The sequence below is a fragment of the Caretta caretta genome, chromosome 9 (assembly GCF_965140235.1).
Source record: "Caretta caretta isolate rCarCar2 chromosome 9, rCarCar1.hap1, whole genome shotgun sequence".
Taxonomy (NCBI): Eukaryota; Metazoa; Chordata; order Testudines; family Cheloniidae; genus Caretta; species Caretta caretta.
This window is the reverse complement of record NC_134214.1, coordinates 97,486,507-97,502,596: the sequence shown is the minus strand read 5'-3', so window position 1 is coordinate 97,502,596 and position 16,090 is coordinate 97,486,507. Positions and strand designations below refer to the sequence as shown.

The following is a 16,090-nucleotide window of genomic DNA, read 5'->3' as shown; positions in this document are numbered from 1 at the left end:
GGGTTCTCTGGAGTGTCCCTGCCCAGAGGAGCTCCGGGAGCCGCCTCACACGACTGGGTCTCCCCGGGAGGTTCAGGAGCTGGGCCCAGCTTCTGGTGCCGGCGCTGAGCACTCATAAAGCCAGGCAGGCCTTCACGGCAGTGGCCACAGAAGGGGCTGGTGGACTACGGCTGTCCATATGCAATGCGCCGGGAGCAGGGTCTGGCCTTCCTCTTTAAAAGGCTGGAAGCGTCTCTTGTAAATAGTTTCGGCTGGTTTGGGGCCGGGGTGAGTCCTCCGGCTCCTTGTGGTACCCCAGGGGGGTACGTGGTCACGATGGGACCCAGGTCAGCAGGGAGAGAGACTTTAGAAGGGGAGGGTGTGACATTTACACCTGTTGGTATTAATTACAAGGGCTCCGCGTGCCGAGAGAGAACCTTTCAGAACAGGGGAGACGTGGCAAGGGCCAGTCACACATCCGAGCCGGGTGGGGCCCGATCCTGCAAAAGGGCTATCTGCTTCGCTGGGAGCAGGATCGGGCCCGTATAAGGGAAAACGAAGGGCGGAAATCACGGTTTGGCTAAAACCAATAAAGCTACTGTGATGTTGGGCAGGACCAGAGCGGGCTGGCTGGGGGCTTCTTTCTTTTTTTATTGAACCTAAGGTCCCAAATTCCTGATGCGTTTAATTTCTTTTTTTCCCCTCTCCATTCTAACGTGCTCTGCTTGTTTTCGGTCTGGTATTTTCTCCTTCTTGGCAAATTCTAGGGTTTTTTCCCCTCGTAGTCTTTATATTCCAAAGGGCCAGCGTGTGAGAGCTATTCTAAGGGGGGGTGGGTGTCAGAGAGAGAGACCTGGTAAGCGGCTGGAGGGGGTGGGGAGGGTGATATGTATCCTGTTTGGAAGGGCAGAGAATAGTAGAACAAGAGGCTACCCTTGTCCAAGGCAGCGGTTGTTCAGTGTCGCCATCCCAGGCCCGGGTGGCTCCAGGCAAGTCCGGAGCGAGACCCCGATGGCGAGGGGAACGTGAAGACTGGGGGAGCTGGCAAGCACGCAGCGTGACTCTAAGAGCCTGGGGCCCCGGGCCCAGCCCGGGGTACAATTTGCTCTGCTCCGGAGCTCCCCCTAGTGTCGGGCTGCGCTCCCGTGCAGCTTGTTTCCTCGCCAGCCGCTGGGGCGTTGCTGGGCCGTCGCGCAGCCCGCGCTGTGGGTTTGGACGGCCGCCTTGCAGCGTGCGCCGAGTCCCGCGGGGCCTGCGGACGGGTTTGGGCCACCCCCCCCCCTCCCCAAACCTCAGCCCTTCTCCTCTTTCCCGTACCGAGCCCCGGGGCCAGCCAGCTCCAGCGGCTTCCCGACTCCCGCTGCTGCAGCCTGGCGGGCCGGGCGCTTGCAGAGGCTCTGGGGCGCCCGGCTTAGCCCCCAGCCCACCCCACTGGGGCGCGCGGGCTCTGATGGGCGGGGCTGGGGGGCAGGAGGACGCGCCAGGTCAGGACATGTGCAGCGCTCCCCCCTCTCCCCCCGCTTTCAGAAACAGGGGGTCGCGCGCTGCCAAAAACGTGACACACCCGCCTGCAAACGCCGCGCTGCTTTTCAGTCCGTCTCGCTACCCGGGGGGAGGCCGGACTCCGGCCTGAGTCAAGCGGGGACGCGGCCGCAGTAAATCCGAGGGAGCCCGGAGCCGGGGCTGCTTGTCACTGTTCGCCGAAATCTGAAGCCTCCACCTTAAATCTGCCCTGCAACGCTCCAGCCGAGCCGCGCAGACTTTGTTACAAGAGGATGAGGGTCTGGCGTTTTAGTGAAGTGATCGCTCCTGTTTACATTCAGGGATGGGGCCCGGGGTGGGGGGAGACTTCAAGGAACACAGTAAATAACCTGAGCGGTGCAATATTTGGTGCGACTCGAAAAGAAGGGCAAATAAAAGTGCATATTTATTCTGCACGTCTTTAATAGCCCTTTGCTACGCTCTCCCCTATCGCCTCTTCCCTCCCCGTCCTCCGCACACTGGCTCAGCCCGCTCTCCCCAGCTCAGATCTGCGGGGTGGAGCCCGGTACCCACCCTGCTCTGAGGGCAGCTTGCTTTTATGGGGCAGTTTCGTTGCTGATGAAAGCAGCCGAGGCCAGTGCGGGAAGTGAGCTCTGGGCGAGCCGGAGCCAGAGGCGCGGAGCTGTTCTGTGGGCAGGCTGGGGACTGGGGACTCGCCACATGCCTTCGAGCCCTTTGGTGGCTTCGGTTGCCCCTCAGGGCTCAGTCACGCAGAAAGGGTCAATAAAGTGTGTGTCCCCCGCAAAAGAAGAAAGACAATAAAGCCACCCTCCAGGTCACAGGTCACCTCGTCACTGATTGAGATATTCGCAACTTTGTCCCCCTTCTACTTCGGAAAAGCTAAAGTTAGCTGGGGAGGGGGAGGAGGGAGCCGGAGCCTGAAAAGGAGACGGGCTTTTGATTCGGGCAACTAGCAAAAGACAACTTAAAATAAGCAAAACAGTCCTTGATTTAGTAAACCTCGCAAAGCTGTCATGGCACCCAGGAGCTGCAAACTCCCTCCCCCCCCCAGCCCATGCAAACTCCTTGCAGAGTGAAAGAGACCTGATTTCCTTCCCCAGGGTAGGCAGCTTTGATGTAATATCCCCTTTTTAAAAACAAATAATTAATGCCAGCATTTAGTCGACAAAGAGTGCAGGCTAAAGAAGCTGGCAGGACTGCAGAAGTAACTTGTTTTTTTTTTTCCCATTCATATTCTGAAAAGCTAAAAGCTAGCATGCATGTTTGTTGTACCAAATGCATTGCCTGGAAGTAAGTAAGTGTGTGTGTGTGTGTGTGTGTGTGTTGAAGACAACATAATCGGGGGGTGGGGGTGGAAATGGGTATTCTTTAAAAAAAATTAATCTGTTGAACCCCAGATGCCTCTGTGTAAAATAATAATAATAGGCGGGTTGCATTCTAAAAATAATCAAGAAAAGGAGTATTAGCTAATGTGGGGTTTTCAGGACAAATCTAGACGTGATTTTTTAAATCTATGCGGTAAACGTAGAATTAAGGCACTGGCAGTGATGGGGGGGGGGTGCGGTTGTTTTTTGCTGTCCCTTTAGAAATGGATGTGGGCTCCTCAGATGGGAAAGTTCCTAAAGTCCGAGACATAATGCACACCTACGACTAAGGTGTCTGAATCAACCCCTTAGACGTTTTTAATTTGCATTTTTACAAACAAACATATAAGGAATATGAGAATCCACAGAGGGGCACAACATCTTGCAAGAAGGGAGTGACTATAGTGGGCCCGGACAACTTTGTCTTCAGCAATTAATTACCGTCTCCATGTTATGGTCCCCTGGCATATTCCACCGTAAGCACAAATACTGTAAACGCGTCCACCTCAAACTCCGTGGTGTTTTCCCTCTGTAGCTCGCAGAGAGAAACTGAGCTCCCAGGTTCTCTGACTGAATCCGACTGGATGTCACGAATTGTTTGGGCTTTTGAGAGCCCTGGTTTTGCAAAGGGAAGAACCCGTTTTATGGATGTATTTATTTTAGTCTTAAAAATAATTGAAAAATGCCCCTCAGATTTTGCAACCCAGCGGAACCATCCGTTATTTTAACCTGGTTTTTGTTCCCGCGTGGATTAAAATAGAACCTAAACTTCGCCCCGAAGCCAAATACAGGAAAAGATACTGGAGTCAAACAAGAATTCCGCTCCTTTTATTTACAGTATGTCCCTGATGTTCTTCCAGAGCATCACCCTGGCAGTTCAGCGATCTCTGCGTGCTTACTGGAGATATTTGCTTACCTTTCTATTGCTTTTGATTATCTAGGCTCTAGCATACAATTCACCCCATGCACTTATTAAATTTAATTCATTCATTACAGTACGCGGAGAGAGCGGGCGAGTTCCTACACACTGCCATTTTTTATAAACACAGCTCGTGTTTTTCACCCCCATTTTCGATACATTAAAGTATTTCTTCCTGCCTCTCTCTGCACTTTGATTTTCGGAACCCCTTTCTTTGTCGAAGTTCAGACCTGTTTACTTCAGCCGGTATCTCTGAAGTTCAAATGTACATGTGATTACCCCTCGACTGATTGACAGTTACAATGAAAATGTCTCATTCGCTTCTGGTTTGCATTTAATTACACTGGAATTGCAATATGGTTATGGCAAAAGAAAAACTACATTCCTTTCCGCTTATTAGTGAGATCCATTTGTCTATGATACACCGAATTGTAAAAGGAATTTAGCGCTCATAAAATATTTGCCTTTCTAGCTGTGCTGCGGTTTGAAAACAAAAACTCTTTACACGGCCATCAAAAAACTTCCAGCCCAACCCAGCTATTCGCTTTTCAGCAGGCACAGAGCTGATGGGAGATCAATACAGAAACTTCACCTGGAAAGCCCCATAGATACATTATCTTTAATGGGAAAGAAATGACTTTGGGAAATTTGCCTCTTGTCTGACATTTCTGTGGGGAGTATCTAGGGCCCAGTCTCGCAGTTTTCACTCTGGCAATAGGACCATCGACTTGAATGGGAGTTTTGCTGGAGTAAGGGCGGTAAAATGAGATTTACAGTCAAGAAAACGCCCTTTTTGTCAGTTTCACGCACACACAAATGATCCTGGGTCTGATGTGCATTGTAAAGCGAGGAGTACGGTTTGTCCGAGGGTAGGAGGATTTCGCAAAACCATGGGCACAGCAAATGGCTTCTTCACTCTATAAAACTCCCCCCCCCCCCCCCGGTATAACCAAACAATCCTGTATTGAAATAAACCAGGGGTCATTCGCAGGAAGGGAAGGCGCTTGCGGCTTGAAAAGGTCTTTCGGGTTTTGTGGGTGTCCAATTCCAAACCCAGTCCAGATTTAAAAATAAAACAAACTAAAAAAGGGGCAAATTGCACAAATATGCGTTTGACCTAAAACTGGAATAGGGATCCCCGCCTACTTTATCCATGCAGACTAAAAACGCCGGATGACGATTCAGCAATGCTAATTTCTTTGTGCATTTTTTATATTTAATGGCTTTAAAGGTAAGAGATATTTGACCTCTGTCTCTGCGAAATAAACACAAGGAATCTTGGACTGGTTATACAGTATACTGCAGTGAATCAAAACCACGATTTAGTGAACTTGTGAAAAGACAAACAAACCAATCACGTTGGTTTAGATGCAAAAAGGAAAAACAGAGAATGTGCTTTCCTATTAAATATATGCAATTACTGGATATTTAGTTTCCTAATGCAAAATAAAAACGAGACCATCTACAATCTTTTATATACATACAAACATTATTACACACGCGCACATATAGACCCGGCAAAGTAGACCTGGGAAACGTATAAAACAAGGATTTATGGGCTAGTTTATGTCGCCTGATCCACAAGTAGACTCTAGTATCTCAGTGCTGCTAACGTTGCGTTCTGCTAAGCATAGCATGGTTTCAGGAATGGCGAAGCGGGGCTCGTTTAAAGCTACACTGTCTTTCCCCGCTCGGGTTGCTTCTCTTGAGAAAATTTGGCGCTTTTACCACTAAAGGGCTAATATTTTGATATGCAAACACCCCCCCCCCTCCGCTTTTCCTGTGTAAAGCCAAGTTCGCCTCCCTCCTCCTCCACCGTGTTGAAAGGTTCCCTAAAAAAACCCGTGGCTGTCTGGCAGCAGGGACTAGACTCTGAACTTCACTTTCTTTGCTGAGTTATTTATTTAACGAATGTTAAGCGGCCAGCAAGCCGCTCACATCTGGATAAATTTACCCATCCACCCTTTCAGAGCACCTGGGTCAAAAGAGAAACCACCCAACAAACAACAAATCCCCTCCGATGACAGAGCTCGCCCTGGGTTTTCGTTGTGAGCAGCAGAGCGCCTGGAAGCTGTTTTACATCATATTCAGGCTAAAGACAATGGACAGAATTACACGTGAGGCCTTCTGCAAAAGCAAAGGTCATTCGCCCTCGGTTGCCCCAGGTCGGGAACTTCACAGGCATTTCTCTACCCAACGCTCGGTTGATGATCTAATTGAATTATGCCTTTTTGTTACAGAGACAACACAACACGTGCTGGAGGTAATTAATTATCCGATCTGGGCCCTGGCTCGGGCCGACACACAGACCAGGTACAGCACTTGGAAAGCCCCCTTCGGTTTGCAATGTGCAATGAAACACGGAAAGGGGAAAGTTAGACGAACTTGGCTGAGCCCCTTGAGCGACACTGTAGTGATGTCGGAGTCCAGGAGCACTGGATATGGACCATCAGAAAACGGCCGAGCAGGTTACTGCTTTGGGCCTGAGTTTCGCACACTTCCTCTCACTCCACCCCCATCAGAGTCCTCAAGCATATTCTCAGATCTACACACACCGCACCGAACAAAGAACAACCACTGCATAGTCTCCGAGTTTTTAAATCCTTCCTTGTTCATTTTATTTGCTAACACTGATTCTCAGAGTTTAATGTGCCCCGTTTAGGCAAATGCCTCCCTGTTTGGTGTGTGTGTGAGAGTGTTTGTGTGTGTGAAACAAAACCCGAAGCAAACGGTATCCTCGGAGCCAGAACCCCGTCTCTCCTCCCCCGAAATCTGCATTAAATCGACTATTTTTCTATTGCAAGCGGGGTTTATTGTTTGTTTGTTTTTTTTCTAGATGCAATAATCTAAGACAGAAGTGACTCACTCACCTTCCAACTTTGTGAATGTTCTTGATGGATGTGGAGTGTGAATTTTGATTGGTTTGATGGGAGATGGTGTTACTACTGAGGGAGATTTTATATCGGTGGCTTTTTTTTTCAAACCTTAAAATAAAGAATGTGAAGTCTTTCCTGGGGCTGATTGGGGGGAAGGATGTGAAAGGGCTGCAGTTATAAAGCGCTGCTTGAAGCAGTCTCTCAATGCGTCTCTGAACTTGATCAGATTTTATGTTTCCTGCAGAGAGACGGCGGCAATCCTGTGAGACTAGCTCAATAGACAGACTTTGGGGCTCAGCAAATCTCAGGATATTACAATTACAGCCATCTTTCTTTCTGCCTTTTATTTCCACTCTTGCTCCCCATAGTTCTTTGCAAATGCTTTCCAGAACAGAAAATGAGCGGATTTATGGGGCTGTCTGCAGCAGATAATTATTTCAAGGCAGAACGTTGCAACTGCAAAATAATAATAAAGTCCATCAATAAATAAATACAATAAACTAAACAAAAAAAGGCAACTTTGATTGAGACTTTGGTCCACATCTCTAGAGCAATTTATATATTGATAAAAGCGAATAATTTACACTGTTTGTGGAGCTAAAACCCACGGCATTTAAGTTTAGGAACATGGCGGGATTATGCCCTTTATCTTGTTCAGCCCAAGATTTGAAATAATCTCTAATTTTTTTTTATTTCCTTCATCTTCTTGTGGGGGAAAAAGAAGCGGTGTGTGGCGGCTAAACCTAAGCGAGGCCCACCAAATTTAGCACCTAAATAGAATCGCTTTAAAGTCGAGGCGGTTCAGTCTCCCCCCGGCCCCCGCCCGCAGGAAGAGAGAGCACGCAAACGTTTGGCGAGCCGCTCTGATTTATGCCGCCTTAATTTTTATTCGTTTTTAAATCTTTTCTTTTTAATAGCACGAGAGATTTACGACTTCCAATCAAGGTGCCGTTTTTCAGCAGCTGGATCGCACCAGCGAAGGGCTACAGCCGCTATCCCGTCGCTCTCTGTGTCTTTTGATCTCTCCTTTGGCCCGTTAGCGGCTCCCCCACGCGTGTCTTGGTTTATTTGTTTCTTTAAAAAAACAAAACCAAACCAAACCACCCCCCACCGGGACGCTTTAAAACGTGGGTGGAAGCAGACGGGGGGGACGCACAGAGAGCGGGATGCGGGGGGGACTAGTGCATGGGATCCCGGGGACCGAGTGCAAGGAAGAGGGGAAAGGGAGGCAAGCCTGGGACGGGGGAGAAGCCGGGAGCTCCGCCTAGCTCGGGCGGGCGGCCCCTTTAATGCGCTCCCGGCCCCGGCCGCTGCCGCGCGCCCCAAGAGCCGGGCAAGCCAACAAAACATGTGGGCTCGCGGGCACCCTTTAACCTCACCTGCGAGTCGCTAAACCCGGGCGGGCCAATCAGCGCGCCGGCCGGGGCGCGAGCGGCCAGAGTCAATGTGGCACGCTGCCACTCACGCGCGGCGCGGCCAATGGGCGGGCCGGCCGGGGGTCAGGTGACGCCGTGCCAGCCGGCTCCCCATTGGCTGGGCGCGGGCTGGCTCCCGAGTTGGTTTATGTGCGGGGAGTGCGCGCGTGAGGGGAGCAGTCCAAGGACGTTGCCGGGCGGGAGCGGAGGGGCCGGACGCGGAGCCGGGCAGCCGGGCTGGGGTGCGCGGCGCTGCCCGGGGCTGGGCGGGGACGGGGGGCGCGGGGCAGCCCCCAGCCGGGCGCGCGTGGGGCGGTGTCGCGCGGGGCTGTGTGGCGCCCGCCCGCGGTGCATGAGCTCGTCCCCCCGCGCCTGGCCCATTGTGCTGGGGGGGACCCTCCCTCGGGCTCCCGCCCGCCCTCCTCCATGGCCATGCTGCTGGACGGGGGGGCGCAGTTCCCCGCCCTGGGCGTCGGGGGCTTCGGGGCCCCCCGCCACCACGAGGGGCCCAGCCGCGGCGACGCCGCCGCCGCCGCCGCCGGGATGGGGCTGAGCCCCTTCGGGGACGCCTCGCACGCGGCCGCCTTCAAGCTCAGCCCGGCCGCCCACGAGCTCTCGTCCGGGCAGAGCTCGGCCTTCACCCCGCAGGGCTCGGGCTATGCCAACGCGCTGGGGCACCATCACCACCACCACCACCACCACCACGCCGGCCAGGTGCCCGCCTACGGGGGCGCGGCCGCCGCCTTCAGCTCCACGCGGGACTTTCTCTTCCGCCAGCGGGGCTCCGGCCTCGGGGAGCCCGCCCCCGGGGGCGCCCAGCACGGCATCTTCGGCGGCTCCCCCGGCAGCCTGCACGGGCCGCCGGGCATCGCGGAGAGCCCGGGCTACCTGCTCTTCCCGGGGCTGCACGAGCAGGGCCCCAGCCACGCCTCGCCCGGCGGGCACGTGGAGAACGGGCAGATGCACCTGGGGCTGCGGGGGGATCTCTTCGGCCGGCCCGACCCTTACCGGGCCGTCTCCAGCCCCCGCACGGACCCGTACGCCGGCGCCCAGTTCCACAACTACAACCCCATGAACATGAATATGGGCATGAACGTGGCGGCCCATCACCACCACGGCCCGGGGGCTTTCTTCCGCTACATGCGCCAGCCCATCAAGCAAGAGCTGTCCTGCAAGTGGGTCGAGGAGAGCCAGATCAACCGCCCCAAAAAGAGCTGCGACCGGACATTCAGCACCATGCACGAACTGGTCACCCATGTGACGATGGAGCATGTCGGGGGGCCGGAGCAGAACAACCACATCTGCTACTGGGAGGAATGTCCGAGGGAAGGCAAGTCCTTCAAGGCGAAATACAAACTGGTGAACCACATTCGGGTTCACACGGGGGAAAAACCGTTCCCTTGCCCGTTCCCAGGCTGCGGGAAAATCTTTGCCAGGTCCGAGAATCTGAAGATCCACAAAAGGACGCACACAGGTAAGGAGGGAGACGAAAAACGGGGTGCATGAATTATGAGACGGTGGGAATTAAAGAACCCCCCTCAAATCCAAATACTCCCCCCCATCGATCCCACTGTGCGAGACCGAAAAGCGGGAATCAAATGCTACTTTCCCCGGTTTGGAGCTAAGTTACAGTTTGTTCGCGGTTCTTTAAAACTTCTCACTCTGCGAGTTTGGGTCGTTTAACATCCGCATGTTCCACGCGCTTGTAAATTTCAGTCCAAGAAGAGCAATCGCTTATTTCTCTATAGTCTAGCTTGACAGAGAGATGATTTTGTCCGATTTTTTTGTTGGCTCGGTTTGGGGGTTTATATGAGGCAAAGAGAAATTGTTTTGTGTGGATTGCTTTACATACGATTTAGCTCTCTGCGTACATTCTGTTAAGGAAACCATACAAATGCTAATTCAATCTAATTTTCGGTTACTTCCGTTCTTTTTTAGTCTTGATTGGCACATCTCCTAATTAAATCAGTGATACTTTTGTCAAAGTATTTTTATTTGGAGCTCTGTCTTCAATTCAGGTCTCCACAAAAGTGAAGTAAAACTAGAAAAGGCAGGAAACCCACACATTTTCCTTCTTGTTGAGCGCATCTTGTAAAACTGTCTGTTGCTCCAGAATTTATCTGGATTTGCGCTCCCACCCCCCCTCCCAACATCAAGTACTGGTAGTCTGCCTTTAACACTTCGCTTAGCACAACCGTTGCATTTGAAAGAGGCAAATTAAAAGTAACAAAGGACGGATTGAATTTAACTGTAACGTAACAAATCCTATTGTCTGATCCTTTTTTGTGTGTATGTGTGTGTGCATACTACCTCAGCCGAGGTGTTTGAGGGGTAAAGCTTGGGAAAGGAGGGGGTTGAAGGGAAATAAAAGTTAAATAATTAAGGGAAAAAGAAATAAGTGTTTGATGCTTGGTGCGTTTCCACTGACATTGAAGGAAAACGGTTTGTGAGACGACGGACGAAAGCCAAGAGAGTCTGTCTTCCACTCTGCAGCAAATTAATTGTTTTAAGTGAATTGCCAACGTGACCGATCCGCTAGCGGGGAATCAAAGTGAACCTTTCCTCTGTAGCCTCCTTTAACCCTTTCTGAATTTTGCAGGTGAAAAACCTTTTAAGTGTGAATTTGAAGGCTGTGATAGACGTTTTGCGAACAGTAGTGACAGAAAGAAGCACATGCATGTACACACTTCAGACAAACCTTATATCTGTAAAGTGTGTGATAAGTCTTACACGCACCCCAGCTCTCTTAGGAAACACATGAAGGTAATTAACTCTTGATCGCTTTACTTTGTTACTAAATATCATCTCGGAGCCCGTTCTCTCTCTCTCTCTCTCTCTCTCTGTCCTCCCCCCCCCCCCCCCACCTACATTTGAACAATGATCGGTGCTGCTTTAGGATGACACAATTCACCCATTCGGAAAGATTTATGTTAACAGCATTTTACATTCGTCTCCGATTGATAAAAATGATCAGTAGGACTGTATATTTTCGCTCTTATCTCACAGTTCAGGCTGTAGTTGATAGCTAGGCCCTTTCAGTAAGAACAGTCGTTTGGGTAAATTGCATTCTTTCTTTTCTTGTTCCAGAGACCGAATAGAAAAACATGTCCTATAGCTCTTCAGTGAGGGATATGTAGCTACTAACGATTACTGGCGAAAAAAATATTGGCATGTTTTAAAAACGTTGACATCAACAACCAATGCTGAACAGTCGTAAACGACGTGTTCAAGTCAATACCTGGCATTTCCGCAATCGAACGCTAATAACTAGCTGGCATAAATGGTGGGGAAAAATATTTTCAGATTGTCAGTGAGGAGGGGGGAGGGACAAAACTCGCTTTAAAATTACAATCTCACAGCTGCATGGATAAGTTTCCCATTCCCCGAATAATTTATGATTTGTTGACTGTATTAGTGTCATCACGTAGGAAGTGTAAATACTTACCTGAGTCATCCTGCGCTGTTCGTCGTGTTCGAACTCTGCTGCTTGGACCGAGGAGTGTCAGTGTGACATGATATTTCTCATATTATACCTGTTCCTTTTAGGTTCACGAATCGCAAGGGTCAGATTCCTCCCCAGCTGCCAGTTCAGGCTACGAATCGTCCACTCCGCCCACTATAAGTTCTGCAAACAGTAAAGACTCTACTAAAAGTCCTCCATCAGCAGTTCAAAGTAACACAAGCCACAACCCCGGACTTCCACCCAATTTTAACGAATGGTACGTCTAAGGACAAAGCAGCCAAGCTTAACTGTAGACTGGACCAAATGAATTCAAAGGAAAACTGAAAATCAATCACACGGAAATGGAGTTTTCAGGCAAACAACCGTACAGGGCTACATCCAGTTCATTGCAATTATCCAGGAAAGGGTTTTTAATTTTTTTGCAAGATCCAGACGCTGGACTAGCATGTCCTTTTCTCAGGATTGGATTTTTTTGGTTTGGTTTTGGCATTTGCAGTAATTTCTTTGATTTTTTTTTCTCTTCCCTCTTCCAATCGCCTCCCCTTCTCCCTTCATTTGAACACTGTTTTTTATTTTTTATTATTGTCTCTCTCCTTTTTTGGCTTTTTCTTCCTTCGGTGGGATGCTGACATGAGGATGCAAATTCTCCTTCGCCTTAGTGGTGATTGTTTAAACTCATTCTTAAACCGTGCCAAAGTCCTGTTATGTCTTGAACCTCTCTCTCTCTCTCTCACTCTCTCTCTCTCAGAGCATTATCCTTGTGAATGTATTCTCGTCTGATGGGTTCGTCCGGTATTTTTCAAGATGAGGCCGTGGTGTTATTCTACCCAGATTGTGACCGTTTAGTAAAACAGTTGCCTTTTTGTAATACCCTTTTTTGTAAATACATATCCATGATGCCATATTTATCGTTTGTAATTTAATTATTGATACGAAGTGCCGGGAACTGAACAATATTTATGGGGGGCGGGGGGAGAAGTGTTTTCTAACAAAAAAAAAAAACCCAAAACCCAACAAAAAAACCCAACAAATTACAAAACTCTGTACAGTTTTTGGTTATAACTGCTTTAGCATTAAAAATTTATTGTTTTTGAAAGAACACAATGGAATAGTTTTTGAACCACTGTCTTGTATTTCCTTATTGCTTTGTGAACTACTCTTTACACCCAGCACTGGCCGAGTAACCACATATCAAGGTGTTTGTATCTCATCCCCATCCTTTATAGGAATTGGTTTCCCTATTGCAGGCGAGCAATATACAGTGTTCCTTTCAATAGGGGAATGAGGGTCGTTGTTGTTTTTCCTTGTCTCCGCCCCCACATCCCAGTGGTTTGTTTTCACCTCGAGCTTCATATGTTTGTTCCTGCACTTTCTGCGAGCGAATCAAATATTACTGACCTGTCCTGTGAGTGTCCATGACGTGTCTCTATCTTGCACTTCAAAGAAGAAGAGCTGCATTTCGGCCTCCCAGTGCTGCATCCGTAAACATCAGAAGGTAAATGCAATGAGTTTTATCTTTGTGTGTGGCTCCTTTTTACCCTATGCAGAAAGGCATGCATATGTCTCCATAGATGGATGGATATACACACCCACCTCTCTATCTCTGTATCTATCTATCTATCTATATATATATGCTTTTAAGAGGTTTAGCATGAATCTGAAATAGCTGGGTGGTGAGTAAAAGAGCCAGTTCCATTTGTTTACTTCAGATTAAAGTAAGTGCTTCTTAAAAGAATTATAGTTTCTCCGAGTATTAGAAAAGAAAAAAAGTGGATTTGATTGGCTGTATATAACTTAATACACAGTTATCAAAATTATTCTGTATAGCCAACCCTATGATGACTTCAGTAGTGTTTCTAGAAAAACACTATAGAAATTCTTTGACGAATATATTTTGCAAACCTCATAAGTTGTTGAGAGATGCTGATGAATTATTTCCATTAAAATCGGTAACATATGAAATACAATTGTCTGGTTTTTTTGTAATAAAATTCTAACCTGGATATTTATTTTCTTTGGCCAAAGGAACATCGTAACTGAGCATATACACAATTCTAGAAAACTAATATATCTGTTTGATAATTAAATGTTTTTAAAAGATAACCAATATTTAGTCATGTTTAGGAAGATTTATCAGTTTTCACTTTATACATTAAATTTAGGATGGTATGTTTTTATATTTAGTTTTTGGTTTCTAATTTTAGGTTAGTAATGAAGGCAGTGTGTGAACAGGGACTGTATTAAGGAAATGAAAGGCAGGAAATGGGGAAAAGATTGAAGAATTTAAGAGAGAAATGTTAGCCTGATAAATTACTACTGAAAAACAAAAAACAGAAACCAAAACCTTCCCTCCCTCCATACTTCCCCCTCCAAAATATTTAAGATTTTTCATTTGTATCAGAATGATCTCGGTTGATGTAAGCAATTAATGAATCCACCGTTCTGTTTTTTTCTCCCTGAGTTTTGAAAACTTAAAATCTTAGAATATATACACAGACTGGAGTGGACTGCTGTTTCTAATATTCATTTTGCATTTGGACCATCCTGTGCTTTGTTTAACTTTCTCAAAGTTAAAATACAGCCCCGTTCATTTTTAATTAATAAAAGATGCCATCTTTCCAGAAGTATTGGGATTGGAAATTAAAAATAGATTGTATTAGTCTGCCTAAACTTGTGATTAAAATGAACTAATTGTTATATCTTATCTGCAGGATTTAACAATATACGATGGCTACTGACTAGCACCACTTGGGTACATATATAGAATGGAAGGCAGCATTTGAAGGTGTACACAGTTCAGCTGGAGAAAGCAATTTACTCTGTGGACTGTTAGCGTTTCCCCCCTAGCTCTAAGGATGTGAGTAATTTGATGGGAGCCCTGCTGCACCTTTCATGTCTGGGTTTCCCCCAGACAGTCCCATCTTGAACTTGACACTGGGAAGGGCTGGACTGAGAATACTGTTTGTTTACTTCTTGCTTTAGGATTTCTTTTATTTTAGGCAACTTAGATCAAATGCACAAGTCTTTTTTTTTTTTTTAAACAAAAGGAAAAGTTGATCGGAAATAACGCCTGAGACCAAGCAGATCGATGAGGATCTTTGACACGATGCCTGCACTTCCAAAATGAGGACTAGTTCGCCAGTTTCTACAATACTCTTTTCCATGTCCTACTTTTCCCACTTGAAAGAATTATCTTTGATTTAAAAAATGTATTTCGATTTCTTCTGTGGAGCTAAATATTTCTTTTGCGATACACAGAGCAGACTTGGACCGCAAGGCAATGGATTGGAAACCCTGCACCACTAAAGTTCTCAGCTTTACACCGAAGCAAGCAGCCCTGTGCCACGCTGCAAAATAAAGAAAAAGCGCAAGGTGAGACGTTTTGTATTGCAACATGCTACTAATAAAATAAGAACTAAATGCAATAGATTGTTGCCCTGTGACAATTAAATGCAGCTTTTTAAATTTTTTTTTTTTTTTTTTTTTTTTTTACATTTTCTGAACCTTTCCCAGTTACATTGAGGTCGCACTAGACAATTCTCCATGTTCATTTTAAAAATGCTCTTTTAACAGTAAGTTAAGGAGTTTTGCGTGTTCACCGTCCTGACACGGGATCTGTAACATAAATCTCTAAATGCAGATTGGCTCGGTTTAACTGAGATGTCCATTCCAGTGCTGTGCAGGAGCCCTAATGTTGGCCATTGGATTTTGGAATAACTTTCGGAGCGTTAAGTAGAGGGGCAGGGTCGCTGGCCCGGGCTGCGGGCTGGCTTTCCGACGTTGCAAATCTTTTAAATGCTGTCAGACGCTTTTTGTTGCAGCTCCGGAAGCATCCCGGTGCTTGTTAAGCTCGCCCTTCCCCGTCTTCCGAGCCTCCGCTTTGAGCCTACGAGCCCCAGGCTCGCTGGGGGAGGAAAGGACTCGGAGCGCCGGGAAGTGTGGGGCTGGAAAGGCGGAGACGCGGCCGCCCGGAGCACACGGGGATATGCCAACAAGTGGTGGGTGTGTCTCGGGGAGCTAAGTCGCTGCCCCCCAGAAGAAAGGGGGGGAATCGCAAGGGGGCGGCGTTCTCTCTCTAAATCCGTGGGAGAGAGAATCATGCCAAACCGGCCCGGCCCGGAGGATCCCCTGCCTGGAGGCTGCTGGACCCTGGAGGATCGCTCGGCTTGACTTGCTGGCTCGTACTCCAGCCCCGCTGAACCGCCCCCTGGCTAGAGCGCAGCCCCCAGGGCGGGCAGCCCGGATCGGCTCCTATTTTCATTTACACCGAGAGTCACGCTCCGATTCTGTGGCACCAAAGCCCCGGTTTTTTTGTAGCCGGGGCTTAACCCTGGCCCGGTGGAGCCGGCCTTTCCGCAGCGAGGCACCGCCTGGGGCGGGGGGAGGTCTCCTGGCGCTGCGGGCTGGGGCTGCCCGGAGGGGGACTGGGACCTGCCTGCCCCTCCTCCCCTCCCCTCCCCTCCCCCCGCCGCTTCCCTTTCAAGCCGCTTTGAAAGCGCCGGCGACCCGCTGTTCCTCCCCCCGGGGCGCCGGCGCAAGGGTTGGGCTGGGGGGAGCCGCATGGCGGCGGG

The 16,090-nt window shown here is 48.7% G+C and overlaps 1 protein-coding gene and 1 long non-coding RNA gene across 5 annotated transcripts in view; one reads left to right on the top strand and one right to left on the bottom strand.

Annotated features, from left to right (window-relative positions):
• The window catches only part of LOC142073250 (uncharacterized), a 147,357-nt gene extending 140,240 nt beyond the window's left edge, over window positions 1–7,117 (bottom strand). The window contains exon 1 of the long non-coding RNA XR_012670038.1: window positions 6,636–7,117. This is a non-coding gene — a long non-coding RNA (uncharacterized LOC142073250). The remainder of the gene's footprint in view (window positions 1–6,635) is intronic.
• A 1,225-nt stretch (window positions 7,118–8,342) lies between these two features.
• Window positions 8,343–15,677, top strand: ZIC3 (Zic family zinc finger 3). 4 transcript variants are annotated; one of them, XR_007358491.2, is made up of 5 exons: window positions 8,343–9,530; window positions 10,656–10,819; window positions 11,603–13,014; window positions 14,231–14,891; window positions 15,341–15,677. XR_007358491.2 is itself a non-coding variant. In XM_048864446.2 (3 exons), exons 1-3 carry the CDS (start codon window positions 8,483–8,485, stop codon window positions 11,783–11,785), a joined length of 1,395 nt encoding a protein of 464 aa, XP_048720403.2. In that variant the 5' UTR covers window positions 8,343–8,482; the 3' UTR covers window positions 11,786–13,470. The 4 variants fall into 4 exon arrangements, 1 of the variants encoding a protein (XP_048720403.2); XR_007358492.2 differs by lacking the exon at window positions 15,341–15,677 and having other exon boundaries at window positions 14,231–14,376; window positions 14,778–14,961; XR_007358490.2 differs by lacking the exon at window positions 15,341–15,677 and having other exon boundaries at window positions 14,231–14,966.
• Window positions 15,678–16,090: the final 413 nt, after the last annotated feature.

Coding starts and splice junctions, on each gene's coding strand:
- ZIC3 (XM_048864446.2), top strand. CDS start 8,483: ATGGCCATGCTGCTGGACGGGGGGGCGCAGTTCCCCGCCCTGGGCGTC. Junction 9,531..10,655: donor CCACAAAAGGACGCACACAG/GTAAGGAGGGAG, acceptor TGAATTTTGCAG/GTGAAAAACCTTTTAAGTGT. Junction 10,820..11,602: donor CTCTTAGGAAACACATGAAG/GTAATTAACTCT, acceptor TGTTCCTTTTAG/GTTCACGAATCGCAAGGGTC.